This window comes from Hordeum vulgare, chromosome 3H, assembly GCF_904849725.1.
Source record: "Hordeum vulgare subsp. vulgare chromosome 3H, MorexV3_pseudomolecules_assembly, whole genome shotgun sequence".
NCBI classification, from domain to species: Eukaryota; Viridiplantae; Streptophyta; class Magnoliopsida; order Poales; family Poaceae; genus Hordeum; species Hordeum vulgare.
Window position 1 is genome coordinate 508,163,835 of NC_058520.1, and position 27,144 is coordinate 508,190,978.

General features: G+C 43.4%; 1 protein-coding gene across 1 annotated transcript; it reads right to left on the reverse strand.

Annotated features, from left to right (window-relative positions):
• Positions 1 to 8,882: 8,882 nt before the first annotated feature.
• LOC123444552 (purple acid phosphatase 2) lies at positions 8,883 to 13,421 on the reverse strand. The gene is made up of 8 exons (XM_045121317.1): positions 12,901 to 13,421; positions 11,218 to 11,418; positions 11,022 to 11,133; positions 10,682 to 10,908; positions 10,329 to 10,467; positions 9,966 to 10,186; positions 9,522 to 9,643; positions 8,883 to 9,411 (listed from the first exon to the last, which is right to left on the reverse strand). Exons 1-8 carry the CDS (start codon positions 13,081 to 13,083, stop codon positions 9,216 to 9,218), a joined length of 1,401 nt encoding a protein of 466 aa, XP_044977252.1. The 5' UTR covers positions 13,084 to 13,421; the 3' UTR covers positions 8,883 to 9,215.
• Positions 13,422 to 27,144: the final 13,723 nt, after the last annotated feature.

The window sequence follows — 27,144 nt, forward strand, 5'->3', positions numbered from 1 at the left end:
TTGTAGCCCTTAAACTAATAATGAGGTGCCCTTGGGTAGGACGTATTGGTCAGACCTATGACCCTACCCGGGGGCTATATCCCCGTCATTAGCCCCCGAATGGATCAGGGTCCGAGTGGTGAAGGTGTCGATGTAAATCTTGTAGCCGCAGACCAAACTTGAACGTGCTTCAGGGCCTTACAGAACTGTGGGTCGATTGAAGTATCCATCATTCGCCCTGATCGATTCTGCTGGGTAGTATGTCCAAGTGAACTTAAGAATTGAAGTAGATCCGAGTGACCAACATGATCTTGAGACCCTAACTGATTGTTGGTAGTCGGTTGGAGTCTGTTGAATCTGTTGAACTTGAATGTTGTTGGTGGACCTGACCAAGCAGAATGTTTCTTTTTTGTATTTCTCTTCCTGTGGGGGCACGCTCAGTGCACCCACTGGGTGTAGTCCCCGAGCCTCTGTCGGACTAGATGAGTCTGGCAGAGGGTTTAAGACTTCCAGTGCTTGTCATGTTGAATGTTTGTTGAATCTGCATTATATGATTTCTGGATCAAAGTCAAGTCTCCGAGTGTATTTTTTAACTTAGGCGATACGGGGTCGCAGCTAAGTTCCCGAGTGTGGAGCGTGTCTGTACTCGGAGTAGTTTTAACTTAGGCGATACAGAGTCGCAGCTAAGCCTCCGAGTGCGGAGCATGTCCGCACTTAGAGTTGTTTTTAACTTAGGTGATACGGAGTCACAGCTAAGCCCCCGAGTGTGGAGCATGTCCGCACTCGGAGTAGTTTTAACTTAGGCGATACAGAATCGCAGCTAAGCCCCCCGAGTGTGGAGCATGTCCGCACTCAGAGTTGTTTTTTAACTTAGGCGATACGGAGTCGCAGCTAAGCCCCCGAGTGTGAAGCATGTCCGCACTCGGAGTAGTTTTTAACTTAGGCGATACGGAGTCGCAGCTAAGCCCCCCGAGTGCGGAGCATGTCCGCACTCAGAGTTGTTTTTAACTTAGGCGATACGGAGTCGCAGCTAGGCCCCCGAGTGTGAAGCATGTCCGCACTCGGAGTAGTTTTTAACTTAGGCGATACGGAGTCGTAGCTAAGCCCCCGAGTGCGGAGCATGTCCGCACTCAGAGTTGTTTTTAACTTAGGCGATACGGAGTCACATCTAAGCCCCCGAGTGTGGAGCATGTCCGCACTCGGAGTAGTTTTAACTTAGACGATACAGAATCGCAGCTAAGCCCCCGAGTGTGGAGCATGTCCGCACTCAGAGTTGTTTTTAACTTAGGCGATACGGAGTCGCAGCTAAGCCCCCGAGTGTGAAGCATGTCCGCACTCGGAGTAGTTTTTAACTTAGGCGATACAGAGTCGCAGCTAAGTTCCCAAGTGCGGAGCATGTCCGCACTCAGAGTAGTTTTAACTTAGGCGATATAGAATCACAGCTAAGCTGAGCGGTGGCGCGCGGGGCAGCCGAATGATTAAGACGTGCCACACGGAGTGGCGATGCGCATGGCATCCGAGTGAGGTAGACGATTCTGGCTGAGTGACAACGCGCGGGGCGGCCAAGTGATGTATGTCGAGGAGGCGTCCGACCCACCGACGGCACGCGGGGAGGCCGTGTCCACTACGCCATTGAAAGGGCTTCCGAACACGTGAAAACGCATGAATGATCGTTGCGGCGACTGAGCCTGAGCAACGACGAGGATGGCGCACGGATGCGTCGAGTAACCTGTGTATGAAAAATAGCACAAGCCAGCATAAAAAATTATCAAAGTAATATGATATTTTCTGAAATAGTTTGTGTAAATTGCACCCATAGACACCCGCTGGGTGTGCCACGTGATTGCTGGTTCGGAACCATCAAGAGTCTAAAAGAGTGAAGGATTCGGCTGAACTCGTTTGAGTACTGGACCCAAACGAAGCGGAAGTGAAGTGTGCCCACATAAAAATAAACAACCGAGTGCAGAGGTACACTCAGTGGCGTGGCCTCCGAGTGAACGTCATGTGCGACTTCCTCAACACTCGGTAATGTAGAAACGATTATTTAATAGAATGCAGTCTGTGAAAAAATGACTTAGCTGCCTGACGACGCGCGGGGCGGTCGAGCGAAGTAGACACGTCCGGCTAAGTGGCGACGTGTTGGGCGGTCAAGCGATGAAGACGCATCTAGCTGAGTGGCGACATGCGGGGCGACCGAGTGACGACGCGTAGAGCAACCAGGTGACGAAGGAGCCTCCAGCCGAGTGACGACACGCGAAGCTGCCGAGTGACGAAGGAGCGTCCAATCGAGTGGTGGCACGCGGAGCTGTCGAGTGACGAAGGAGTCTCCAGCCGAGTGAGGATGGCTTGTCTTGCTGACTGACGATGCGCGAAGCTACCGAGTGCTGATGACGGATCCGAGTGAGGGACGGCGCGCAGGGCGGCCGAGCGCTGACGACGCGTCCGACTGAGTGACAGCATGTAGGGCGGCCGAGTGATGACGACGCGTCCGACTGAGTGACGACGTGTGGGGCGGCCGAGTGCGGACGATGCGTGTCCGACTGAGCGACGGTGCGCAGAGCGGCCGAGTGATGACGACGCGTCCGTCCGAGCGACGATATGTAGGACCGCTGAGTGATGACCACGTGTCCGACTGAGTGATGGCACACGGGGCGGTCGAGTGCTGACGACGTGTGTCCGACTGAGTGACGGTGCGCAGAGCGGCCGAGTGATGACGACGCGTCCGACCGAGCGACAACATGTAGGACGACCGAGTCACTGCATGTTGGTCATCTGTATGCAAAATTCATCTCCACAAAGCGGTGTCATGTAAGTTAGTAGCAAGCACAGCTACAAATATTTTTGTTTCTGTTCGATTCTATTTTTGGGATTACGGACCACACATAATCTGGTTATGCATGATGACGGATAATTAAGGCATACCCATGATGACGGGCGGTTATGCATGCATGCATGCACAGTTAACTGATGCGAAAAATGTTTAATTGATGGCACTTAATGAGGCGATTATACCTCGACAAAGCGGTGTCAGCGGAGTTTCCCACTGGTGGGAGCCGTCCTTCGATTTCCTTATTTCCTGCAAGCAGTTATGGCTCAAGGAGGTGGCTACCTGGTATTGATAGCGGGTCGAGGATGTTAGTACGTCACGGCTGCAGCACGCACCCGTCATACAGATGACCACCAGCAATTGACGCCAGAGGAAGGGGCGCTGCGGGCCTTCGCCTCCACCGCGAAGGTCGCTCCCAAGCAGCAGAGAATACAAGGGCGGACTCGACGGTGGGGCGAATGATGCTGGTGTCCATGCTTGGTGCAGAGCTCGGAGCCTGCTCCATGTCGAGCCTGCGCCTGCACCACGGAGGTCGCTGTCGAGTGGCCGAGAACACGAGACCGGAGTCGACGACGAGGCGAATGGTGTCGAAGGCCGTGTGTGACGACGATGAGGCAGACGGTGCCGGTGGCCGACACCAGTGGGTGTCTATGCTTGGTGCAGAGCTCGGAGCCTGCTCCATGTCGAGCCTGCGCCTGCACCACGGAGGTCGCTGTCGAGTGGCCGAGAACACGAGACCAGAGTCGACGACGTGGCGAATGGTGTCGAAGGCCGTGTGTGACGACGATGAGGCAGACGGTGCCGGTGGCCGACACCAGTGGGTGTCTATGCTTGGTGCAGAGCTTGGAGCCTGCTCCATGTCGAGCCTGCGCCTGCACCACGGAGGTCGCTGTCGAGTGGCCGAGAACATGAGACCGGAGTTGACGACGTGGCGAATGGTGTCGAAGGCCGTGTGTGACGACGATGAGGCAGACGGTGCCGGTGGCCATGCATGGAGATGTGATCGGCTTCCTGATCTCACGCCGCTCTTGCTGAAGTTCGATGATTCTTCTTGTATGTGCTTGAATGGATGTTTGTTTCCCTGATGCTTCGTTTGTCTTGGAGATGAACAGTACAAAACAAAGGTGTTAAATCATGAAGATGAAACTGAATAGAGGGCACCAACGGGAATCGATCTGCCGCCAGTGGCTGAAGAAATAACCATATGCATCATGGCTCGATAGACGCCACGCCCCATGGTGGGCGCCAAATGTCGTGGTAACCATTCCGACAATAGAAAGAGGGTAGGATAACGGAGCATGATCTATCAAGATGCACATGGGTGACACGATGGTTTTAGCGAGTTCAGACCTCTCACAGTGGAGATAACAACCCTACGTCTCGTGCTCCGGAGAGGCTTTGTTTTATCTGTCATGGACATGAGTTACATGGTGTAGAGAGAGAGAGCCAGAGCTCGAGGGAAAGAATGAGCCCGAAGGAGGAGAAGAAGAAGATGTCTCTAGCTATGTGGAGGGGGGTGGCTTATATAGAGTGCGACACCTCCTCACCTCTTATGTTACAAGATGGGGCATTGATGCCATAATGTCAGCCCACTACAGATGTCTTGCCGACTGTTGGTATTTGCATGACCGAGTGAGTCATACGGCCAAGTGGTTGACTGTCATCCGAGTGGATTTAGATGTTGTCACGATCCAGTAGGAATTTCCCTTGTAGTCCTTAAACTAATAATGAGGTGCCCTTGGGTAGGACGTATTGGTCAGACCTATGACCCTACCCGGGGGCTATATCCCCGTCACCGGCTTCAGTAGGGGAGCGACTCATTCTGTCGGCGGTAGTTGTTGGTCTTAGAATCTCATTATAAATTTCATTATGTTTGAGGTGCTTTGTACTTTCGATAAACTTCGATAATAGACTCGGATCATTTTCTCAAAAAAGTGAAGGTATTTATATTCCTAAAGGAATCTACTACTATGGAGGTCTTGTGCTCCTTTCGAGTCTTCTCCTCAAGAGGAGGCCTTGATTCCTCTAGGGAAGATAAATCCCACAAAGGGGAGATAGATGAGGAGAGCTCAATAATTTTAGTTCTAGTCTTTTCTAACCCTATAATGAAGGTGGTAGTGAGGAGGTATATATAGTCCTCCCCCGAAGGGGTAAGTGAGGAATAGAAAGGTACACGGGTCGAGCCCAATTTACTTCATGGAGACACGGGTCGAAAGTTTCGAGGGTCGGATGTTTCGGGTAGGCTTCGGGATTCCAAGAAGTAATGCGAGTGTTTGTGTAGACGAGGCCAAAAGTTCTGGGAGCTGAAATATCTGAGGCGATGGTCGCAGGTTCCAGGGTCTCCTGTAATTTTCTTAGTGTTTCTTATTCCTTCTCTTCCATGCTTCCCCCGTGGATGGTGTCGTTGTACTCTTGTGCTTGCACTCCTTCTCAACATGTGTGTTGCTCGGCTCAAACCTATGTATGCATGAGGCAGGAGGGTCAAGTAATATACAGTCCAAGAGAGAGCCAAGTAGACACACATAAAGGATATGATTCACCTTAGTATATGTGATGCGTGTGTCCCTTGGCGATGGAGCCAAGTCCATGATAACGACCCTATGGTGCTTTGCACCAACATCCCAACGACCAAGCGTGTCGAGGATAGGTTTTTGGATGCTTTTGGCAAATTACCTAAAGTGAGCAAAAGGGAGGATGTTAAGCTCAAGATGAAGGCTTATATGAACCTGTACAAAAAACTACTCTCATCACAAGATCGAGGCACTAAAAGCTTGGGGGCATTGGGAAGTAGAAATTAGACCTTGCAGGATGTATTCCACATAATAATGTTAGTCCATGATACCTCAATGCACAACACAAGCGGTGCCATGGCTCGGTGTGAAAGAGTCCTTTCGGTTTCTATGGAGTTTCATTTGTTCCTTTTGGCCTTGGCACTCCCGATATTCCTTGATGTCGTGTGTCTGCTTTGCTAGTCCCCATCCTCACCTTTAGTGTCCTTTTCTAATTTTCTTTGTTCTCACATATTTTTGGGCATTGTATTGTTTAGCTTATTTTTCCTCATAAACTAGGTCATTTTTACTATCTTTTCCCTCACTAGCAAAATGGTATGTGCCTTGCAACCGGAAAAAAAAATCATAATCTTCAATGACCATAATCATAGTTTTGCTGCATCACACAAATACACTATCATTCTCATTTTTGTGAAATTGTGAACAATTTTTAAAAATCATGAAAAAATAAACTCATGAACATATTTGAAATCTTGAATTTGTTTCAGATTCGTGCAGATTTTTACAGATTTTTGAAATTTTTATGAAACTATGAATATTTTATACTATTTGCAAACATTTTCTTTAAATTGTAAGCATTTCTTAAACAAGTTTTGTTGAATCGGCAAGTAATTTTTGAAATTCATGAACATTTTTTGAAATGCATGATCATTTTTTGAATCGGTGAAGATTTTATGAATTAATAAACTATTTTGTAAGTCACGAACAGTTTTTGAATTTTTAGGATTTGTTTCAGTTCATGAAAATTCCTTGAATCGGCATTTTTTTAATTTATTAACATTTTTAATATCCTAACTTTTACAAATATCATGAATGTTTTTTGAGTTTTTAAACATTTGTTTTTAAAATTGCAAAAAAATATTTTAAACTAGCGAACATTTTCCGAACCCGCAAACATGTATGAGTTATTGCACATTTTATTTAAAATTCTTAGTTTTTTTATTTTTGAAACTTTTTTGAATTCTCAAATTATTTAAAGCAGAAAAAAAAGATAAAAAGGAGAACAGAAAATAAAGGCCGACCGGACATGGGCCAGGCCGACCAGGAGCTATGTGTCTTCTCCTAGTATGCAAAGCACAGTATAGGACAGCTACTGCATGGGCCGGTCTATGCGGGGATTCTCCGCTGTGAACCATTTTTTCCCACTTACCGAAGACATGGTGGATAATTATCGATAACTTTAGGGTAATTTGAATGACGGATCATCAGAAACAGTTTGTGCTTTACTATTATAGCAAAAGGGGTTGTGCGTCGCAGCGGGAGAAAAAAAATATAATTTGCAATTGCCATGAATAATTTTGCTGCATCACCGAGATACACTGTCACTTTTAATTTCATGAAATCATGGACTTTTTTTAAACTCATGCACATATTTGAAAGTGTGAACATTTTTTAAATTCCTGAGCACTTATAAATTCATGACCATTTTCGAAAATCAATAATATTTTTTGAATTCATGAATATTTAATACTATTCGGAGACATTTTTTAAAATTGTCAAAAAAATTAGACATATTTCTTGAATCGGCGAGCATTTCATGAACTGATTTTTTTTTTGGAAATTGGTGAAATAATTTTGGAAATCCATGATTTTTTTTATTTAACTAGCATTTTTTAAATTTAAGAAATATATTTGTCTAAATGCATGATCATTTTCTGAATGGATAAACCATTGTTAAGTCATGAACAGTTTTAGAATTTTTAGGATATTATTCCATTGATGAACATTTTTTTAATTGGTGAAAATTTATTTAATTTGATTACAAAATTCAATACACTATTTGTTAAAAAATATGAACATTTAATAATATGTCAAACATTTTCTTTCAATGTTGTAAAAAATCAGATATGCATACATTTTCTAAAAAAATCATGAACTTCTTTTTAATACATACACATTTTAAATCATATTCTTTTCGGAACTTTTTTAAAATCCTAAATTATTTAAAGTAAATAAATAAAGATGAAAATGTAAGAAATACAAGAAACGGGAAAAAAATGAAAAACAGGCCATCCGGACATGTGCGGGCCCAAACTGGCGCTCTGCGTCTTCTCACAACGCCCAAAGCACAAGGTCCCTACTGGCTCGGCCGGCCCAGACGGGATTACCATATGTGAAACGTTTTGTGGCATTGATGGATACTTTTTGCCAACTTTGTGAATAACTTGAATGACGGACGACAAAAAACAGATCGTGTTTTATTAGGTTGATGATGATGATGATGAGTTGAGGTTGAGATTAGGTAGAGATATACCGGATAACTCTGTATTCTTTTATGGGATTGACTAGGAAGCGGCGCCGCATATGTGCTCTCCCATGCGGCGGCTCTTTAAACAGTCGGCTGAGCCCGATTTCCTTTGATGTTTAAAATTTAAAAAGTTTTATCTACAAAACCGTTAATTCAATCGATGATCCGTTTTTACCATTGACTTTCTTGCGACAAGTTCTTCGAAACTATATCCCATATCGACATGTTTTGACAATTATTTTTTTCGGTTCATACTTGCCATATTTTTTGACCTCACTTGACATATAATTAACCACTTACTTGTCTAAAAAAAATAACTTGATTGATTTTTTTTAATGCTGTTTCGTATAAAGCCCTGTAGCAGTTTCTATTATGCATGATATAAAGAAGCATGTAATAGGTTGTGTTTGTCAATTTAAATATGCTAACTTATCGTATTTACATACAACTTTGCCAGAAAACTATTATGTGTGCTTGTTAGTTTAACTATGCCGAGTTGTCATATTTACAAATGATGATCAAAAAAGATTTCTTGTGGTCATCGGTTTTAAATATGTTGAGTTGTCATATTTCCGCGCGTAATCGTCTATAAAAAGTTGTTTGTGTTTGCTAGTTTGATTATGTCGAGATGTCATATTTATATGCAATTTCCAAAAAATATGGCGATTAAGTTATTCTTTATCAGACAAGTAAGTACTTACTAATATGACAAGTGCAACAAATGTGGTAAGTATGAGTAAAAAAAAAGTTGTCGAAACATGTCGACATGGGATCTAGTTTTGATGATTTTATCGAAACAAAGTCAACGAAGAAAACGGATCGTCGATCGAATTAATGATTTAAGAGATAATTTTTTTTGAATTTCGATCATTTAAAGATGAATCATTGCATGCATGATGAAAAGAACGTAATGCATGCATGCTTCCGCAGCCGTCGTACGATGTGCCTCCAAATCAAGTCGTCACTGGTAATTAGATTTTCCGTTCTTTTTTTCATTTTATAATGAAATCGGCGAAGCTCCTGTCTTGCACCATCAAAAGAAGAAGAGAACTCCACCATCTACGTGCGTCTATTTTCGTTTCACGTGTGCTCGTCCCAAAGCACAACATACGATGTGCCTCCAAATCAAGTCGTCACTGGTGCGCATACAAGAATGGGCTGATACAACCCACACGGTGCGTGCCTTGCTCACTCGTCTCGCATGCAATGACCTTCAGCTGCACGCACCCGCACGGCAACTTCTCCTCTCTACACACAGTTTTGGGGTACAGATTGAGCAGCGACTCTAACCCCGTAGTACTCTTGTGGTTGTAGGCTCTGGAGGCGATGCTTATTCAACAAGTGGAAGCGTGGACCATCCCCACCGTTTCTTTCAGGCATCGTGGACGGAGTCGTCCGTGGGCATCCAGTACCTGTTGGTGAACCAGAGGGCGTCGGCCGCCACGGCGGCGCCGTCCTGGTTGCGGTGCCAGGCGTAGTAGGCGTGCGTCCGGTTCTTGATGTCGAGGATGGCGTGCCCGAAGCTCGCCTCCCTGAAGGCCGAGTAGCTCGGCTGCGGCTCCGACATGCTGCACCATCGATCCCCACAAACAAAGCAAGCCGGGGTTACTAATATGGCTATTCCAAAATACTTCTCTTGGATCACTGATTGGAGGATGTAAGTTCCGTTCGATCTTACTTGGTGGCCAGCCCTTCTTGGTTCCCCCCGTCGCCGATGGTTATGTAGACCGGCGCCGACTGGTCCGGGATCGGAGAGCACAGCCCATTTATGATGTTGTATGCAACGTTTGAAATCCTATGCTGCAACCACAGAGCAAAGCAAGCTGTGTGTAAGGAGGTCAGGACTGAGCTGCTACTCTTAAGCAGAAGAACGAAGCTAGCGCACTGAACTGACGCAGCCATGACTGGATGCAAATAAACAGATACTGTATAATATAAAGAGCTGTGGGAGAGAAATATTCCGAGTCACTGAAACACAATGGAATGCACCAAAAATAGCTCCAGTTTCATATGAAACCACGTCCAACAAAATGATAAGTATCCTTGGTCCTTGGAGAATAACTTCGAATGTAAACAAAGATAGTAATAGCAAGCAAGCTTTGAGGAGGATTAGCCGACTTACTGTCCGTTCGTAAGCGTGGACATGCCCTGCAAACACGAGATCGACTTTGTACTTCACAAACCACGGCTCGTACATCACTCTCATGCTTTCACCTTCCATGTAATGGTAGTTGTAGCTGTTGTACCACGGGGCGTGCATCAGAACGATCAGCCATGGCGTCTCGCTCCTGTTCACCTTGGGGAACTCGGATTCAAGCCACTTGTACTGAGGGGTGTATTTTCCTAGGAAAGAAGCAACAGAGCAGTCAATTCACCTTCAGCTTCAGCTTTGGAACTGGATTATCTGCAAATATGCCGTACATTCCGCACTAGTATGTGCTGAACTTGCTAAAACACAGATTCAGAAGAACATAACATAACATACCGTATGCAGAGTATGATGCTAGGACAATGATATAGGCTGAGGCTCTTTTGATGGAATACCAGTAAGGTGCTGTGCTACCGGAAGCCTTATATGGTGTGTGATACCTGCTGCTGTATGGCTTGAATGGCTTCGTTTCGCCCTGCAAATACATGTAATATTCTTTCTTTTTAAACTAGCAATATGAATAATTAAATGAATTCTAATATCATGGTGTAATTCAGTTAACAGTTACATGTATATAGCATAGCTCCACTGAATTGTTTTTTGCTACTTAGTACTTCTACTTGAACTGTAAAAGCATTCACTGAAATATAAAGAAATGCAAATAAAGTATGAGAAAGAACTGTCCATACAAGTTCAGGAGCAAAATCTATCTCATGGTTTCCAGCTGTCCAGATCCAAGGCTGGTATGCAAGATTCCGCTCTACAAATCTTGCCCACGTATCCCACCTTGTATTATCATGATATGGGTAATTATCTGCATATGTCAGGTCCCCGACGAAAAGCACTGCCTGGGCTTTTGAATTGGACTCGTAATGAGCGAGCGTGACATTCGAGTCAAAACTCTGGCCGAGATCACCTAAACACGATAATAAAATTCTCAGTAATATTACTCATAAACAACAGTAGTAAAGTTATGTTGGAGTTCAGACATGAGCATGCAAGTTGTATTCTGAGCAAATCTGACAATACCTATCAGACCAAATGTATATGGAACATCTGGGCCACTTTTTGGAGGGGTCCTGAACCAAAACTTCCTCAGCGTCTCTTCAGTTCCAACAGCATAGTAATACTTTGTGTCAAACTGCAACAAAGCCATAATTAAGTCTTGAATCAAGATTCCAGCCTTCATAAAACATAAGCATCAAATGTTTGACGGGCTGGTAACCTCCAGCTTCTTGATTGTACAATGATGAATGTATCCCGAAGTATATTTGTAGAACGTATACTGCAAATGCTTTCCCTGTGCAGAACAGTTGAGATTATCTTCTGAAGTCCCGTAAAGCACTGTGCTTGATCCAGGTTCGACTGTTGTCACCCATGAGATAATCATGGCTGTACCTTCTTGGTTGCCTTGTGTGATATGAACCTGTTAGAGCGTCTCATCAATCAGTACGAGAGTGGAGAATATACCACGGAGCATGGGTACGTTTTGTGCTACTTGTTTATGCAACAGCGATGTTAAGTTACTATATGGAGTAACAAATAACACACATCAGTATCATGGAAAAGGCACCGAATTTTAAAATGGTGAACTAAGATAAAGTAAGATCGAAGAAGTTCTTGTCATGGAAAAGGTGTCATGGTGTTTAATTCTGTGGAGTAAGACTAAGAATAAAGAAGTTCTTAAAAAGGGCTTCCACAACCAATAAGCAAACGGTCGAACAGAAATATATGATGGCAGACTAGCCCCAAAGTTGTCTTTAGAACTGATTAAAGTAAAGATAAGATAAAAACAACTGTAAACCAAGATCGCTGATTTGTGAGGTTAAACTGTGGAGTGGCATTAAGTAAGTGTGGGAAGTAGCTCAAAAAGCACACCACATAATTGGAAGCCACTGGACCCATCCATAGAGTATCAGAGTAGACTGAAAATCTGTCATGCGATCATTGAGTTAACTGGAAACTGTTTCGAGACCATGCGGTTAATTGGGAGCTGTACATGTTTTGCAAGCATGGCATAGGTCAATGAAACAGAAAACAGTGGTTGCATTTACACATGTTTTTGAAGAAGTTTTCATGGAGAGGCTGGTTTACACTGGATACTGAAAATGCACAGTTAATGGATTGAAAACTGAACTTGTTGAAGCGCAACTGTGCCAACGGCCAAACACAAAGGAACCATACGAATTTTCATAAATATAATGCCTATGGGTATGGCAATGAGAAAATTGGTAAGATCAAAAAAATATGAAATCCACAGACAACAATAGGTCGAGGGTGATGACTATCCACCATCAAATATCACAAAAAGGCTCACCAGTAAAGTGATGACAAACTATGTGTGCATCCGAGGATGCAGAGGCTGGGAGGCTCTCCTTCCTTTTCGAAAAACAAAAGCGAGCCGATGTATAAGTCCATTTAGGAGGTAGAAAATGCCAGTTTACAAAAGAGGAACATATGACTTGGAGGAGGAGAACACAAGTACTGAAAAACCAATCAACCTCAAGTTTTGGATTCTTCCAGAAAGATTTTGGCTGTATCATGGTATCGGGCAAGTAACAGCTACTCCCTAAAGAAATATAAGAGCGTTTATGTTTCTTTACAGAGGGAGTACTTCCTTTGTTCACAAATATGAGATGTTTTGGATATTTCAGTCTGGACTACATAAGGACTGAACTGAGTGGACAAACACACTGAAACATGTCTATATACATCCGATTCAGAAAAAGTCAGAACAGCTTATATATTTGTGAACGGAGGGAGCATATAAGAACAAACGAATCCACAGTAGTACTATCCATCTCATGCTTGCAATTAGCAGCAGTCCAGTCAACTGTTCGCCAAACGCAGACTGTAGCCTAAACACATGGCAGTGTAACAAGGAGGCACAAGGGCAGTGTGCAGTCACCTGCTGCGGCGCATTGTGGCCGGGCGGAGCGCGGAAGACGTCGGCGTCGAGCGGCATGTCGATGGCCTGGCCGAGCAGCCGCCGGTAGTCGCTGGTCTGGCCGGCCCGGCAGGCGACGCCCAGCAGCAGGACGGCGCAGGCGACGGCCAGGGCCGCCGCGCCGATCCGGTCCGCCAGCCTCATTCCCGCGGGGCTCTCCTCCTCCTCCTCTGCTCCGCGCCCTGGTTCTTGGCTTCCTTCCTGGAGGTTGCACTCCGGGGACGGGAATGGGATCGCTTGTTCGATTTCGTGGCCGGTAAATAAAGATGGGTCAAAGCAGGAAGGGGGCGGGGGATATGGAATATGCTCGTCCGGGGTGCCAAGAAACGAAATCGGGGATGGCGACCGCCGGAGAGCATTGATTGATTACTTCATGGCGTCAACCTTGAACACGCACGCGGGTTGAGGTTGGGGTTGAGGTTGAGGCAGGAGGGGGCGGCGAGGTTGGGATTTGGCGGCGATTGGGAGCCGCCAAGTGGAAAGCGTGGGCCGGATTTTGGACAAGAACTTCGGTTATTTTACTATTTTATTTTTGCAGGCAAAGACCTTCGAATTGTACGTAATTGTTTTCTGTACACAATTTGTAAATTCAAAAGAATCTTTTTTGCGGAAAAAATCAAATGAGATTAAACAAACTCAGATTCTGCAGGATTTGAATGGGCGTGAAACCGCATTTATGTATTTCTACAATCTTGCGAATCAGAGAGGGCCTAAAATGATTGCTTCGTTCCGAACTTTCCATAAAGGGTGAATGAAAGTCGCTTTCACTGTAAGGAGAAATAAGTATCACTCGGAGGTAAAGAGATTCTAATTGAAAACGTGTCACGATCAATTCTTGTATTGTATATGCTGTGTCCGTTTTTAAACTCAAGAGAACCACATATGTTAAGCATTGGCTTCGCGCAAATTGAGTTTTTCTAATAGAGAACGTGGTCATGGTTTTCCATATATGTACTCATTCAATTTAGCAATGTTTGATAATCCACTATCAGAGTTGTGATTGTTTTTCCTGAATCATGATATATTGAAGGTGGTACCCAAGAGCGATTCAATGTTTACTTAGCAAATCACAGTTGTCGAGATCTCAAAGTTAAATGGGGATATTTGTAGGATTGAAAATGAAGATAGCATTTTACTTGGGAAGACCCTGAAAATTCTTAGGGACACACATATGTGTATCCAGTTACAACCGTTGTTCTACCTCACGTTCCAAAAACTTGTTTCAACAGAAAATTTCTAAAAAGAGAAACAATAAATTAAACATGTCATACAACACAATATACATGTTCATCTCGTACTAAATTTGCGATATTGGGGGGGGGGGGGGGTTCAAAGAGCTAGAGTCAAAATGGCGCCTTTCGTATATGTCTGCCTTCGGGGGGTGGGGGGGGCTAGATGCCCGACTTTTGAGATAAGTAGTAAATTGAGTAGGTCTTGTAAGAAATGAAACATGTCAAACCTATCTAAAAAACAATGTCAATCATTAGTTCATTACCACTAGTAAGATAAAGCCCGAGGCCAATCTTTGGGTTGTTGCGGGCGCTAAGCATACAAGATATTTGAGGCCCCAAGAGTAGAAACAATGTCTTGACTATTCATCGATTGCTTTTGTAACCTGTAAAATCTTCTTAATTAAGGTGATAGGGAAAAAGATTTTTCCTAGAATACATAGGGCAAAGTGTTTGTCTCCTCAAAAGAAATGTCATTATACTCCACCTTCCCCCCACCCCCACCCCCTCCCCGGGATCAAATCAGATATCCATTTTTTCCTTTAATTTTCCAGAAAGGATGTAGAAACCCCCGGCCTCAACATCAAAACGATGTACACAACCCTTTTTTATATTAATTATTCGACAAAGCCTTACAAAGTAGTACATCAATAAGTCTGAAGTCATTTTCTAGTAACATCTATCGCTACTGCTACCAACATGATGAAGGAGATGCACATGACCAGGGCCCTCTACCCAGAGCTCACACCAATTACCAGCATCAAAATTCGGAGACCTCAACCAAGCCGCCCAACGACTGATTGGTGGCACAAATCGAACCAGTGGACTCTCAGTGGGAACCGCATGTGCACGCTTGTTAGGCTGCCGCCATCGTCTTTCGCCAATCTATCTTCAGAACATGTATCAACGAATTAACCTTGTCAGTCCTGTCGTCGACGCCACACAACTCCACCTCCCTGCGTGTGTCCATCACCACACATCCGTCATCGAAACCCCACCGTAGCATGTGGTCGTCAATTTGGTATATGACAGGTCGGTCCACCTTCTGACCCCTCTAGCGCCCACTTCAAGATGATGCCCACGGGAGGAGAGTGATAACCCACGAGTATAGGGGATCATTTGTAGCCTTTTTTGATAAGTTAGAGTGTTGAACCCAACGAGGAGCTAAAGGTAGAACAAATATTCCCTCAAGTTTTATTGACCACCGATACAAATGTACGCACACTTCACGTTTGCTTTACCTAAAGAAAGTATAAAACTAGAAGTACTTGCAAGAAAATAAAGAGCAAGTAAATAGAAGTTTGGGACTGTTTAGTAGAAAGCTTTTTGTGTAACGCAAGAAAAAGATTATCCATAGGCAATTGAATATAACATGGTAGATACTTATTATGTGCAATGAGGGAGAGGCATACGCTAACACACTTTTCGTACTTGGATCGTATGCACTTATGATTGGGCCCCTAGGAAACATCCGCAACTACTAGAAATCATTAAGGTAAACCCAACCATAGCATTAAATTTCAAGTCCTCTTTACTCCCATACGCACACAACTCCCTTACTCGGGTGTAAGTTTCTGTCACTCTCGCCACCCACTATAAATGAATCATGAACGTATTGCAAACCCTCCAGCGTGTATCCTTCACGTCTGCACATCATGGAAAGCATCTTAGGAAAACATCATATCAACACACAACTCATATCAATAACATCATATCACAATTAACCCGTAGGACAAAACGGATCTACTCAAACATCATAGGATAACCACATATCATTGTGAAATAGTATGATCATAGGAATTGTTTCACAGTTGACACTCATACGTCTCCATCGTATCTACTTTTCCAAACTCTTTTGCCCTTGTTTTGGACTCTAATTTGCATGATTTGAATGGAACTAACCCGGACTAACGCTGTTTTCAGCAGAATTGCCATGGTGTTGTTTTTGTGCAGAAATAAAAGTTCTCGGAATGACCTGGAAATTTACGAGGATTTTTTGTGGAATATATAAAAAATACCGACGCAAGAATTACCTGGAGGGACGGAGCGAGGAGCCCACAAGCCCAGGAGGCGCGGGCCCCCCTGGCCGCGCCTAGCAGGCTTGTGAGGCCCTCGGGGCTCCGCCGCCTCCAACTCCAGCTCTATTTAGTCTCTTTCGTCCGGATAAAAAATCAAGAAGAAGAGTTCATCGCGTTTTACGATACGGAGCCGCCGACACCACCTGTTCTTCCTCTGGAGGGTAGATCTGGAGTCCGTTCTGGGCTCCGGAGAGGGGGAATCGACGCCTTCGTCATCACCAACCATCCTTCATCGCCAATTCCATGATGCTCTGCACCGTTCGTGAGTAATCTCATCGTAGGCTTGCTGGACAGTGATGGGTTGGATGATATCTATCATGTAATCGAGTTAGTTTTGATGGGGTTTGATCCCTAGTATCCACTATGTTCTGAGATTGATGTTGCTACTACTTTGCTATGCTTAATGCTTGTCACTAGGGTCCGAGTGCCATGATTTCAGATCTGAACCTATTATGTTCTCATCAATATATGCGTGTTCTTGATCCTATCTTGCAAGTTGTAGTCACCTACTATGTGTTATGACCCGGCAACCCCGGAGTGACAATAGCCGGAACCACTCCCGAAGATGACCATAGTATGAGGAGTTCATGTATTCACTATGTGCTAATGCTTTGTTCCGGTTCTCTATTAAAAGGAGACCTTAATATCCCTAAGCTTCCATTAGGACCCCGCTGCCACGGGAGGGATGGACAATAGATGTCATGCAAGTTCTTTTCCCTAAGCACGTATGACTAAATACAGAATACATGCCAACATTACATTGATGAACTGGAGCTAGTTACAAATCACCCCATGTTATAACTGTCACATGATGAATGTCATCCGGCATAATTATCCATCACCGATCCAATACCTACGAGTTTTTCCTACTGTTGTCACTACTGCTACTGTCACCGCTACTGCTGTCACTCCTGTCACTACTGCTACTGTTACCGCTAGTGTTGTCACTGCTATTGTTACCACTGCTACCGTTACTATCACACTACTCTGTTACTGAAACTTTGCTGTAGATACTAAGTCTTTCAGGTGTGGTTGAATTGACAACTCAACTGTTAATACTCGAGAATATTCTTTGGCTTCCCCTTGTGTCGAATCAACAAATTTGGGTTGAATACTCTACCCTCGAAAACTGTTGCGATCCCCTATATTTGTGGGTTATCAAGACTATTTTCTGGCGCCGTTGCCGGGGAAGCATAGCTCTATTCTCTAAGTCACTTGGGATTTACGTCTGTTAATCACTATGAGGAATCCGAGAGATCCAAAAACTAAAGTCTTGCCCTCAACTACGAGGACAGGTAAGGAACTGCCATCTAGCTCTGCACTTGACTCATCTTCAATTATGAGTAAGTTTGCGACACCACCACTTGCTAGAAATTTTGATATGTCGCCTGTGCTTGATGATGCTACTTCTGCTATCCATGATGCTTATCATGATGCTTTGCTTGATACTGCTTTGCCACTGGGTGCATTCCTTGATGCACAAGTTGCTAGAGTTGCTGCTGAATGTGATGATACTTCTGAAACTGCTGAAATTATTGAAGTAGAACCTGTTGTTTCACCTGTTAGAACTAGCTCTCCTAGATGTGAATTGCCTGATATACCTGAGGGTTATGTTATGGAGGGAGAGGTAGTTGAGGACTTTCTTGCTTGTAAGGATAGCCATGATCTTGACAATTTATTGCGCAAGTGGAAAGGAAAATCTCTGAACGCTAGAATGAAATACGATCCTAAGTTTGCTACTTCGCCTATCTTTGTGACTGATAAGGATTACGAATTCTCTGTCGATCCTGAGTTAATCACTTTGGTCGAATCTGATCCTTTTCATGGTTATGAGTCTGAAACGGTTGTAGCACACCTTACCAAACTGCACGATATAGCCACCCTATTCACGAGTGAGGAAAAGATCCGCCACTACTATATTCTTAAGTTGTTTCCTTTCTCGCTAAAGGGTGATGCTAAGACTTGGTTCACTTCTCTTGCTCCTGGTTGTGTGTGTAGTCCTCAGGATATGATTTATTACTTCTCTGAGAAATATTTTCCTGTCCATAAGAAACAACCTGCCTTGCAGGATATATATAACTTTGTGCAAGTTGAAGAAGAGAGTCTCCCACAAGCTTGGGGGAGGCTTGTCCAGCTACTTAATGCTTTGCCTAATCACCCTCTTGAGAAAAACGAAATACTTGATATCTTCTATAATGGACTAACCGATGCTTCTAGGGACCACCTAGATAGTTGTGTTGGTTGTGTTTTCAGGGAACGAACTGTAGAACAAGCTGAGATTCTATTGAATAATATCTTGTGCAATGAGAATGCTTGGACTATTCCCGAACCACCTCCGAAGCCAACTCCAAAGAAAAGAGGTATCCTATTCCTCAGTCCTGATGATATGCAAGAAGCCAAGAAATCTATGAAAGAGAAAGGCATTAAATCCGAAGATGTCAAGAATCTACCACCTATCGAAGAAATACAAGGTCTTGATAACCCGACATAGGTAGTAGAGGTAAATTCTCTTCGTAGATTCAATGAGAGTGATATTCCTTTTGATAAACCTGCTAGCTTATGCTTAGATGAATTTGATAACTTTGTTGCCAAACAACAAAGTTTCAATGATTATGTTAGAAGACAATTGGAACAGAATGCTCGTATGCTTAGTCATTTAAGTGCTTGTGTGGATAGGAACGTCAATGATCTTAACCTTTTGAGTAAACATGCCTCTATGGTTACTACTCAAGTAGAACAATTACTTAAGGCTCAAAATGACTTGCTTAATGAGTTGAATTACAATTCCGTTAGAGTCGTCACCAGAGGTGGTAGAATGACCCAGGAACCTTTGTATCCTGAGGGTCATCCTAAGAGAATTGAACAAGATTCTCAAGGAGTTAGCACCGAGGCACCTAGTCATCCTAGGAAGAAAAATAAAGGTGATAGGAACTTGCATGTTAGCAACCCTGTTGCTGTTACACCTGAGAATCCAAACGATATCTCCGTTTCTGATGCCGAAACACAATCTGGTGATGAGCATGAGCCTAGTGATGATATCGATAGTGGTGCTCATGATGATGCTCAACCTAGCAATGATAAGGATGTGGAGATTGAACCTAGTGTTGATCTTGATAACCCACAACCTAAGAATAGGAGATATGATAAGAACGACTTTATCGCTAGGAAGCATGCTAAAGAAAGGGAACCATGGGTTCAGAAACCCATGCCCTTTCCTCCCAAACCATCCAAGAAAAAGGATGATGAGGATTTTGAGCGCTTTGTTGAAATGATTAGACCTGTCTTTCTGCAAATGCGTTTGACAGATATGCTCAAAATGTCTCCTTATGCTAAGTACATGAAAGATATTGTGACCAATAAAAGGAGGATACCTGAGGTTGAGATTTCCACCATGCTCGCTAATTACACCTTCAAGGGTGGAACTCCTAAGAAACTAGGTGATCCCGGAGTGCCCACTATACCTTGCTCCATTAGAGGAAACTACGATAGAACTGCTTTATGCGATCTTGGAGCCGGTGTTAGTGTTATGTGATACGTCTCCAACGTATCTATAATTTTTGATGGTTCCATGCTATTATCTTGTCAACTTTGGATGTTTTATATGCATGAATATGCTATTTTATATCTTTTTTGGGACTAACCTATTAACTCAGTACCAAGTGCCAGTTTCTGTTTTTTCCGTGTTTTTGGCCCATTTTCAGACGGAGTCCAAATGGAATGAAACTTTACGATGATTTTTTTTGGACCAAAAGAGACCCCCGAAGCTTTGGAAGAAGGCCAGAAGAGCCACGAGGGAGTCACAAGCCCTGACGCTGCCACCCCTCCCCCTCGGTGGTGGCGACCACGCTTGTGACCTCCTCGTGGGCCCAACTGACGCAATTCCACCGCCATAAATTCCTATAAATTCAGAAACCCCCAAAAAGAAACCTAGATCGGGAGTTCCGCCGCCGCAAACCTCTGTAGCCACCAAAAACCAATCTGGAGCCCGTTCTGGCACCCTGCCGGAGGGGGAATCCATCTCCGGTGGCCATCTTCATCATCCCGGCGATCTCCATGACGAGGAGGGAGTAGTTCTCCCTCGGGGCTGAGGGTATGTACCAGTAGCTATGTGTTTGATCTCTCTCTCTCTCGTGTTCTTGAGATGTCTTGATCTCGATGTACCATGGGCTTTGCTACTATAGTTGGATCTTATGATGTTCTTCCCCCTCTCCCTCTTGTAATGAATTGAGTTTCCCCTTTGGAGTTATCTTATCGGATAGAACACTTGATGTATGTCTTGCACGTGTCTATCTGCTGTGATCAACTTGCGGGTTTGTGACAATTGGGAACCTATGCATATGGGTTGGCACACGTGGATTCATGTGAGTACTTGATGTATGTTTTGGTGATCAACTTGCGGGTTCGTGACATTGGGAACCTATGCACAGGGATTGGCACACGTTTTGACTCTCTTGTAGAAACTTTGGGGCACTCTTTGAAGTTCTATGTGTTGGTTGAATAGATGACTCTGAGATTGCGTGATGCATATCGTATAATCATACCCACGGATACTTGAGGTGACAATGGAGTATCTAGGTGACATTAGGGTCTTGGTCGATATGTATCTGATACGTCTCAAACGTATCTATAATTTTTGATGATTTCACGCTATTATCTTGCCTTCTTTGTATGTTTTATGTACCTTTTTATATCTTTTTGGGACTAACTTATTAATTCAGTGCCAAGTGCCAGTTCCTGTTTTTTCCGTGTTTTTGACTCTTTTCATATCTGATTTTGGAACGGAGTCCAAACGGAAGAAAAACCCCGAAATAATTTTTTCTCGAACGGAAGAAGTCCAGGGGGCTTTTGGGCCAAGCTAGGCGGGCTCCAGGGAGCCCACAAGCCCCCACTCTGCCACCAGGGGGGAGGCGGCGGTGGGCAGGCTTGTGGCCTCCCTGGCCGCCCCCTGACCTAGATCTTTGGCCTATAAATTCCCAAATATTCCACACAAAAAAGCCAGAGGAGCCTTGAAAATACTTTTTCGCTGCCGCAAGCTTCCGTTTCCGCGAGATCTCATCTGGAGACCCTTCCCGGCGCCCTGCCGGAGGGGACTTTGGAGTTGGAGGGCTTCTTCATCATCATCATCGCCCTTCCAATGACTCGTGAGTAGTTAACTTCAGACCTACGGGTCCGTAGTTAGTAGCTAGATGGCTTATTATCTCTCTTGGATCTTCAATACAAAGTTCTCCATGATCTTCATGGAGATCTATCCGATGTAATCTTCTTTGGCGGTGTGTTTGTCGAGATCCGATGAATTGTGGACTTGTGATCAGATTATCTATGATATATATTTGAGTCTTTGTTGATTTCTTATATGCATGATTTGATATCCTTGTAAGTCTCTCCGAGTCTTGGGTTTTGTTTGGCCAACTAGATCTATGATTCTTGCAATGGGAGAAGTGCTTGGTTTTGGGTTCTGCCATGTGGTGACATTTCCCAGTGACAGTAGGGGCAGCAAGGCACACATCAAGCAGTTGCCATCAAGGGTAAAAAGATGGGGTTTTTATCATTGGTTTGAGATTATCCCTCTACATCATGTCATCTTGCTTAAGGCGTTACTCTGTTCCTATGGACTTAATACACTAGATGCATGCTGGATAGCGGTCGATGTGTGGAGTAATAGTAGTAGATGCAGAAAGTATCGGTCTACTTGTTTCAGACATGATGCATATAGAAATAATCATTGCATAGATATCATCACGACTCTGCACAGTTCTATCAATTGCTCGACAGTAATTTGTTTACCCACCGTCTACTTGCTTTCATGAGAGAAGCCTCTAGTAAACACTACAGCCCCCGGGTCTATTCACATCCATCGTTTAAAACTCCGCTTTTACTTCGCTTTGTTACTTTGTTGCTTTCAGTTCTCACTTGGCAAACAATCTATAAGGGATTGACAACCCCTTCATAGTGTTGGGTGCAAGCTTTTGTGTTTGTGCAGGATCTTGAGATACTCCTCCACCGAATTGATACCTTGGTTCTCAAACTGAGGGAAATACTTACCTCCGCTCTGCTACATCAGCCTCTCCGCTTCGAGGGAACACCAACGCAGTAGGATTCCTCGTGTCGTCAACGCGCCCATTTCTGGCGCCACTGGAAGGTCTTTTGTGCAGTAGCATAATGGACATCAGAAGCATTTCTGGCATCGTTGCCGGGGAGGAGAAATCAAGATCTATCCAAGTAGGTCTCACAAACTCTTCGCTTGCATTTACTTCTGTTGCGTCTCGTTTTCCTCTCCCCCACTTCACATTTGCCGTTTTCATTCACCTTTTCGTTCGCCCTTTTCTCTCGCTTGCTTTCTATTCACTTGTGTGCCATGTGCCTTCAATATGCTTGCATCTTCGCTTGCTGAAAATCTAGTGATATGGATCCTATCTACTTGCTAATCTCTTTAAGAGACCCACTCGTGTGGAACAAATTGCTAGTGAGTTGAGGGCAATTGACTATTTCTTTGGAGTTTTGCGTAAGATGCGTGAATCTGAAAATTGTGAGGAAGAAATTCATGAAGTGATTCACGAGAGCTCCTTGGATGAAAAGCATGATTGCAATGATTTCACTATAAATCCTATTCGTGAAAATCATGCTAAAAATATGCAAAACCCTAAGCTTGGGGATGCTAGTTTTGCTTTGTCCACTACTTGTTGCACGAATCATGATTGGGGTGATGATCTTTCTTATGATCTTGAATTTTTTTTCAAACCTCATGATGAATATGATATTTGCAACAACACTGAAAGTGGGATTGGAGAAGTCATGACATTATTTGATGATAATCCCACTATTTTTGAAGAGCGTCAACTTTGCATGCATGTGGATCATGAAAAGAATATCCTATAGGATAGATATATTGTTGAATTTGAATATCATCCCACATGTAATTGCTATGAGAGAGGAAAATATTTTGGTAGAAACTTTCATGTTACCAAATTACCTCTCATTATGTGGAGATTGCTATTGTCTCTTTCTTCTTCCTTGCATATGGAAACTATTGGTTGTCTTGACAATCTGTTTTCCTATAAAAATGCCTATGCATAGGAAGTATGTAAGAATTAGATGTGGTTTTCACATGCTTTAGGATGCTCTCGTTGTGCGTCAATTCTTGTCTTTTGTGAGAGCATCATTGAATGCCTAGCTAAGGGCATTAAACAAAAGCGCTTGTTGGGAGGCAACCCAACGAATCTATCCTTTTTCTTTCTGTTTTGTGTTTTCCACACTTTCATAATTCTGTTATGATTGTGTTTTTTGTGTTTATTTTTGCGTTTGTGCCAAGCAAAACCGTTTTGATTAGTCTTGGGGATGATCGTTTGGTCATGCTGGAAAAGACAGAAACTTTCTGCTCACGAAAAGAATTTTCATTTTTTTCTGTAAGAGCTTTTGAGTTGATTCTTTTTGATGTTGATTTATACGAAAATTATTCAGAGTGTAATAATTGTTCAAATTTTTTGAAGTAACAGAGGTATACAAAATATACAGATTGCTAAAGACTGGTCTACTGTTAACAGATTCTGTTTTTGTTGTGTTGGTTGCTTATTTTGATGAAACTATGGATAGTATCGGGGGGTATTAGCCATGGAAGATTGAAAGTACAGTAATCCAACATCAGAACAAGTAGAATTTAAGTTTGCTACAGTACCTAAGGAATTGGTGGTTTGCTTTCTTGTACTAATAATATCACGAGTTTCTGTTTAAGTTTCGTGTTGTGAAGTTTTCAAGTTTTGGGTGAAGTTCTTATGGACAAAGAGATAAAGAGTGGCAAGAGCTCAAGCTTGGGGATGCCCAAGGCACCCAAAGAGATTCAAGGATGCCGTAAAAGCCTAAGCTTGGGGATGCCCCGGGAAGGCATCCCCTCTCTCGTCTTCAATCCATCGGTAACGTTACTTGGGGCTATATTTTTATTCACCACATGTTATGTGTTTTTGCTTGGAGCATCTTGTATCGTAGGAGTCTTTTATTTTTGTTGTGTCACAATCATCCTTGCTGCACACCTAGAGAGAGACATGCACACACCGTGATTTTGTCGAGCTTCACTTATATCTTTTGGTAGACAATTCAGCTCACATGTGCTTCACTTATATCTTTTGAGCTAGATACTTTTGCTCTATGTGCTTCACTTATATCTTTTAGACCACAGCGGTGCGTGGCTTGGTAGTTGATCTATGCTTTGAAAGTAGTCTCAAAAGGGGTAGTTATCCAAAGGGATACAAAAACTTCCACCTTCATGTGCATTGAATAGTTAGAGAAGTTTGATTCATCTCAATTAGTTTTGAGTTGTGGTTATGGTAATATTGAAGTCATGCTAGTAAGGTGTTGTGGATCTAGAAATAATTGTGTTGAAGTTAGTGATTCCCTTAGCATGCACGTATGGTGAACCGCTATGTGATGAAATCTGAGCATGATTAGTATACTGATTGTCATCCTTTGCGTGGCGGTCGGGATCGCGCGATGGTTTATACCTACCAACCCTTCCCCTAGGAGTATGCGTTGAATGCCTTGTTTCGATTACTAATAAAACTTTTGCAACAAGTATATGAGTTCTTCATGACTAATGTTGAGTCCATGGTTTAGATGCACTTTCACCTTCCACCATCACTATCTTCTTAGTGTCGCGCAACTTCCGCCGGTGCACAAAACCCACCATTAGCCTCCCTCAAAACAGCCACCATACCTACCTACTATGGCTTTTTCAAAGTCATTCCGAGATATATTGCCATGCAACTACCACGATGACATGTGCCACCACGTCTACATTGCCTTTGCACGATCGTAAGATAGCTAGCATGATGTTTCCATTGATGTCTATGCCATGCTAGATCATTGCCACGGTACACTACTGAAGGCATTCCATATAGAGTCATAGTTGCTCTAAGTTTTGAGTTGAAAGTGTGATGATCATCATTATTGGAGCATTGTCCCATGTGAGGAAATAAAAGAGGCCAAAGAAGCCCATAAAAAAGAGGCCAAAGAGCCCAGCAAAATAAATAAATAAATAAATAAAAATATATATATATATATATATATATATATAAATGAGAGAAAAAGAGAGAAGGGACAATGCTACCACTTTTTCCACACTTGTGCATATTAAGCACCATGATCTTCATGATTGAGAGTCTCTCGTTTTGTCACCACCATATAGCTAGTGGGCAATTTTCATTATATAACTTGGCTTGTATATTCCAATGATAGGCTTCCTCAAAATTGCCTTAGGTCTTCGTGAGCAAGCAAGTTGGATGCACACCCACTAGTTTTATTTAAGAGCTTTCACATACTTGTAGCTCTAGTGCATCATTTGTATGGCAATCCCTACTCATTCACATTGATATCTATTGATGAGCATCTCCACAACTCATTGATATGCCTAGTTAATGTGACTATCTTCTCCTTTTTTGTCTTGCAACCTCCACCACATTCCACACCATCTATACTGCTATAACCATGGCTCACGCTCATGTATTGCGTGAGAGTTTAAAATGTTTGAGAAACTAAAGGTGTGAAACAATTACTTGGCCAATACCGGGGTTGTGCATGATTTAAATTTGTTGTGCAATGATGATAGAGCATAGCCAGACTATATGCTTTTGTAGGGATAACTTTCTTTTGGCCTTGTTATTTTGAAAGTTCATGATTACTTTGCTAGTTTGCTTAAATTATTATTGTTTCCACGTCAATAGCAAACTATTGTTTTGAATCTAATGGATCTGAACATTCACGTCACATAAGAGGAATTACAAAGGACACCTATGCTAGGTAGCATGAAAGCATCAAAAATTCATTCTTGTCACTTCCCTACTCGAGGACGAGCAGGAGTTAAGCTTGGGTCTGCTTGATACGTCTCAAACGTATCTATAATTTTTGATGATTTCACGCTGTTATCTTGCCTTCTTTGTATGTTTTATGTACCTTTTTATATCTTTTTCGGACTAACTTATTAATTCAGTGCCAAGTGTCAGTTCCTGTTTTATCCGTGTTTTTGACTCTTTTCTGATCTGATTTTGGAACGGAGTCCAAACAGAAGAAAAACCCCGAAATGATTTTTTCCCGAACGGAAGAAGTCCAGGGGCTTTTGGACCAAGCCACGTGGGCCCCAGGGAGCCCACAAGCCCCCACTCCGCCACCAGGGGGGAGGCGGCGGTGGGCAGGCTTGTGGCCTCCCTGGCCGCCCCCTGACCTAGGTCTTTGGCCTATAATTCCCAAATATTCCGCAAAAAAAAGCCAGGGGAGCCTCGAAAATACTTTTCCGCCGCCGCAAGCTTCCGTTTCCGCGAGATCTCATCTGGAGACCCTTCCCTGCGCCCTGCCAGAGGGGACTTTGGAGTTGGAGGGCTTCTTCATCATCATCATCACCCTTCCAATGACTCGTGAGTAGTTCACTTCAGACCTACGGGTCCGTAGTTAGTAGCTAGATGGCTTCTTCTCTCTCTTGGATCTTCAATACAAAGTTCTCCATGATCTTCATGGATATCTATCCGATGTAATCTTCTTTGGCGGTGTGTTTGTCGAGATCCGATGAATTGTGGACTTGTGATCAGATTATCTATGATATATATTTGAGTCTTTGCTGATTTCTTATATGCATGATTTGATATCCTTGTAAGTCTCTCTGAGTCTTGGGTTTTGTTTGGCCAACTAGATCTATGATTCTTGCAATGGGAGAAGTGCTTGGTTTTGGGTTCTGCCATGTGGTGACATTTCGCAGTGACAGTAGGGGTAGCAAGGCACACATCAAGCAGTTGCCATCAAGGGTAAAAAGATGGGGGTTTTATCATTGGTTTGAGATTATCCCTTTACATCATGTCATCTTGCTTAAGGCGTTACTCTGTTCTTATGGACTTAATACACTAGATGCATGCTGGATAGCG

Excerpts from the sequence above, each read along its gene's own strand:
- LOC123444552 (XM_045121317.1), bottom strand. The coding sequence starts at position 13,083 with ATGAGGCTGGCGGACCGGATCGGCGCGGCGGCCCTGGCCGTCGCCTGC. Across the intron at positions 11,419-12,900 it reads GCCACAATGCGCCGCAGCAG|GTTCATATCACACAAGGCAA; the intron begins GTGACTGCACAC and ends ACGCTCTAACAG. Across the intron at positions 10,187-10,328 it reads AGCATCATACTCTGCATACG|GAAAATACACCCCTCAGTAC; the intron begins GTATGTTATGTT and ends CTTCTTTCCTAG.